The sequence below is a fragment of the Ascaphus truei genome, chromosome 18 (genome assembly GCF_040206685.1).
Source record: "Ascaphus truei isolate aAscTru1 chromosome 18, aAscTru1.hap1, whole genome shotgun sequence".
Classification (NCBI taxonomy): Eukaryota; Metazoa; Chordata; class Amphibia; order Anura; family Ascaphidae; genus Ascaphus; species Ascaphus truei.
The window spans coordinates 27,178,871-27,183,463 of NC_134500.1; the positions used below are offsets into that span (position 1 = coordinate 27,178,871).

Here is a 4,593-nt window from a genome sequence, read left to right on the forward strand (position 1 = left end):
GTATACACACAAACATGTATACACACACACAAACATGTATACACGTGTATACACAAATGTGTATACACACACACGTGTATACACACACACACGTGTATACACACACACGTGTATACACACACGTGTATACACACATGTGTATACACACACGTGTATACACATACACACACACGTACACATACACACACACACACACACATGTATACACACACACACATACAATGTATACACACAAACATGTATACACACACACACCCCAGCACCACCACATCAGCACACCGGTATCCATGCCCCCCCAGCACACTGGCATTCTCGGCTCCCCACCATTCCCAGCCCCCATCAACACCATCAGCACCCACACATCGCCACCTTTGCACCTCCCCCATCGGCACACCCACATCCGCACCCCCACATCAGCACCAAACCCTCCCAAATCAGCACACCAATACAATCACCATCAGTACAGCCACAGCAGCACTACCACCGCACATGGGCCGCGTGGACCACTCCCCACCCAAATGCCACACCCACACCACAAACATCCCGGGCAACGCCGGGGCTCTCAGCTAGTATATATATATATATATATATATATATATATATATATATATATATATATATATATATATATATTACATACATACATACTGACCCACAATCCCACAATATAATGACTCCTTTGTGTGTTTTATCTCTACAACGACTATACACACACACACTGACCCCTCTGTATATATAGTGACCCTTTTGTATTTATATACTGATCACTCTGTGTATATACTGACCCCCCTATGTGTATATACAGTTTCCTGGTGGGGGGAGATGGCACTATATTTGAGGGACGCGGATGGACAAGTGTCGGAGCTCACGCCCCAAATTACAACTCTGCCTCCATCGGTATCAGCTTTATCGGATCCTTCACCAGTGAGTCATGGGGGAGGGATGGGGTGGGGGGAGGGATGGGGTGGGGGGTGGGTGGGAGGTGGGCAAAGGGACGGAATGGCAGGGGGATTGGGGCAGGGTAATGGGATAGGTCGGGCAGGGGAATGGTATGGGGGGCAGGGGAATGGTATGGGGGGTCAGGGGGACGGAATGTGGGGTCAGGGGGACGAGATTAGGGCAGAGGGACGAGATTAGGGCAGAGGGACGGGATGGGGGTACGGGATGGGAGTGGCAGGGGGACAGATGAGGGAAGAGGGGGAATGGGGAGGGCTGGCGGACGGGATGGGGAACAAGGGGGGATAGGATGGAGGGGCAGGGTGAGAGAATGAGGGAAAGCAGGGGTTAGGGGAGCGGATGTTTGAGAACAGGGAAAGAGGATGGAGTGGCATGGGAATAGAGGGAGACACAAGGGGGAACGGGGGAGATGGAGAAATAGGGGGGCGGGGATTGGGGTTTTATGGTGGGGACACAGTGACACTAATCACGGGAGACAGAAGGTATCACAGAGCTGTAACCTGTAATACTGCACAGTGACCTCATCTCCCCCCCTCCTCCCTTCTATCTCCACCCCTCCCCCTTCTCTCTCCACCCCTCCCCCCTTCTCTCTCCACCCCTCCGCCTTCTCTCTCCACCCCTCCCATTCTCTCTCCACCCCTCCCCCCCTTCTCTCTCCACCCCTCCCCCCCCTTCTCTCTCCACCCCTCCCCCCTTCTCTCTCCACCCTTCCCCCCTTCTCTCTCCACCCCTCCCCCCTTCTCTCTCCCACCCCTCCACTTATCTCCCCCTTCTCTCTCCCCCCTTCTCCCCCTTCCCGATTCTCTTGCCTCCCCCTCCCCTCTCCTCCCCCCCCTTCTCTCTCTTCCCCTCCTTTCCCTCTCTCTAACCCCCTTCGTCCCCCCTCTCGGTTTCCCTCTCTCTTTACCCCCCTCCCCACCCCCAGCAGTAACCCCACCACTGCAGCCCAGAACGCCGCTAAAAGCCTGATCAGTTGTGGAGTCACCAGAGGATCATCAAATCCGCTTACATCCTGAAGGGTCATCGCAACGTGACAGCGACCGACTGCCCCGGGAACACCTTCTACAACACCGTCAAGACCTGGCCCCGCTTCCAGGCCTAACACCCTAAGGGCTAACAGACCTAACTGCCCCCCCAGCCAGGAACTGCCCCGGATATCTGATCCTATGAAGTCATTCTAATATCTGCCCCATTGGGAGAATTATATGGATGTCTCCCGCTCTTAATACTTACCCTATAGCAGAATCAAGCTCTTCCCCAGAATATCTGCCCCCCTCCCAATATCTGCCCCCCCCCTCCTGTGCAGACGATTGTGAAGCAAAATAAATTGAAAATTTTAACTACAAATCAGACTTTGTGTTATACAGAGAGATAGCTGTGTGTCTTATACAGAGATATAACTGTGTTATACATAGAGATAGCTATGTGTGTTATGCAGAGAGATAGCTGTGCATGTTGTACAGAGAAAGAGAGAGAACTGTGTGTGTTATACAGAGAGAGAGGTAGCTATGTGTGGCATACAAAGATATCTGTTATACAGAGAGAGAGATGGCTGTGTGGGTTATACAGAGATAGCTGTGCAGAAATCACACAGTGAGAGATAGCTGGATAACAGTCTCGCTTTCATTGCTATAAAGTAAATACAGAGCGTTAGACATCTCTCTGACACTGGGGTGGTCTCTCTGACACTGCGGTGGTCTCTCTGACACTGCGGTGGTCTCTCTGACACTGGGGTGGTCTCTGACACTGGGGTGGTCTCTCTTACACTGGGGTGGTCTCTTACACTGGGGTGGTCTCTGACACTGCTGTGGTCTGACACTGCGGTGGTCTCTGACACGGGCGGTCTCTCTGACACTGGGGTGGTCTCTCTGACACTGGGGTGGTCTCTCTGACACTGAGGTGGTCTCTCTTACACTGGGGTGGTCTCTCTGACACTGGGGTGGTCTCTGACACTGCTGTGGTCTGACACTGCGGTGGTCTCTGACACGGGTGGTCTCTCTGACACTGGGGTGGTCTCTGACACTGGGGTGGTCTCTCTGACACTGGGGTGGTCTCTGAATGACACTGGGGTGGTCTCTGACACTGGGGTGGTCTCTGACACTGTGGCGGTCTCTCTGATGGTCTCTGACACTGGCAGTCTCTCTGATGGTCTCTCTGACACTGGCAGTCTCTCTGATGGTCTCTCTGACACTGGTGCCATCTTTCTGACACTGGGGCGGTCTTTCTGATGGTCTCTCTGACACTGTGGCGGTCTCTCTGATAGTCTCTCTGACACTGGTAGTCTCTCAGGCCACAACAGTCCCTCTGTCACAGCGAGTGTTACACATAGGAAGGTGATGGGGATCGGCATAGATTGGTGACACTGGAGGGATCCGTGTAATGGGTGGTGAGCTGGATATGGAGCACGGGGACCCCTGAGAGACAGTGAGAGACAGATCGCCCAGAGTGAGACAGACACCACCCCAACTAACGCAAGTCAGGCAAGAGACAGACGTGAAGGGAGCCAGCTGCGAGAGCGCTGTCACCTCGATGCACAAACTGGATGTGATCATCTTCCAATGGACCATAATCTAGTCTGAAATAAGACTGCTCCGTGAGGTGAGACTCACTAAGGCCAGGTCCCCGCTGGCTACTGCAGCGCCCGCTGTGGTGGACGCTGCAGGGACGAGAGCCCGCCCTACTATGGGGCCGGGCCCGCTGCGAGGGGGGGCCAAAGCGCTGCGCCGACAGAAACTCCTGCTCGCAAGAAAATTGAGATCAGGAGTCGCGACGGAGCGCTAAGTCACGCCCCCCAGCGGTTCAACCAATGAGGGCGAACCTGCCGGGTGACATCACGGCCGCGCCCCCCTCATGCCCTCCCCTGTCTTTCCACCAGCAGCCTCACTGCAGACCGGGGGACTCAGCTGCACGCGCCGCCTGCCTCGCAGACAGCAGGGCCGCAGCCTAAGGGCTGTTTTATACTCGTTTTGTGTGTATACTGTGCGCGAGTGTAAGCTAGTGTGTGTGTGTGTGTGTGTGTGTTTTAAATGCGTTTTCAAATAAATAAATAAATCATTTAATAATTTTTTTAATAACATTGTACATACACACATATACACACATATACTTACATTTTCAGCGGCGGGTAGCGGCGCGATTTCTTTCTTTTTCTCATCTTCCCCCCCGTCGGCCGTTCCACGCTCCCTGCCGTGTGCGCGCGCGGCACCATTATAGAATGGCTGACTAACCTCGGCCAACTCAAACTGCCGCGCGCGCTACAGAACCGGCCTAAGATGTGTGAACTGCTGCACACCTATAATAAGCACATGTATTAAATACAAATACCGGCGCTCCTGGCTGAGGATTCTCTGTCCGGTAATCCGGCGATCGGTGGGAAGAACAGGCACTGCGGGTCTCACAATGCAAATCTGATGAAGACCGTGTGAGGCCGAAACGCCACGTCGTATCTATCGCCAATAAATGTGCGTCCTAACATCCGCAGTGACCTGTTCTTCCCACCCTTCCCAGTGGGTGAGGCGCAGGGTGACCAGATTTTCAAAATGAAAAACCGGGACACATTAAAAAATTATTTATAAAACAAATGACATCACGGGACTCGCCCCATTGCCATGACAACGAGACACTGACGTCAGGCGG

At 53.4% G+C, this 4,593-nt stretch overlaps 1 protein-coding gene across 1 annotated transcript in view; it reads left to right on the forward strand.

The window, feature by feature from the left end:
* LOC142469273 (peptidoglycan-recognition protein SC2-like) overlaps nucleotides 1–2,292 on the forward strand; it is a 4,913-nt gene extending 2,621 nt beyond the window's left edge. Inside the window, 3 exon segments of the mRNA XM_075576209.1 lie at nucleotides 806–928; nucleotides 1,886–1,947; nucleotides 1,950–2,292. Coding sequence (XP_075432324.1) covers nucleotides 806–928; nucleotides 1,886–1,947; nucleotides 1,950–2,059 — 295 coding nt within the window. The 3' untranslated portion in view covers nucleotides 2,060–2,292.
* Nucleotides 2,293–4,593: the final 2,301 nt, after the last annotated feature.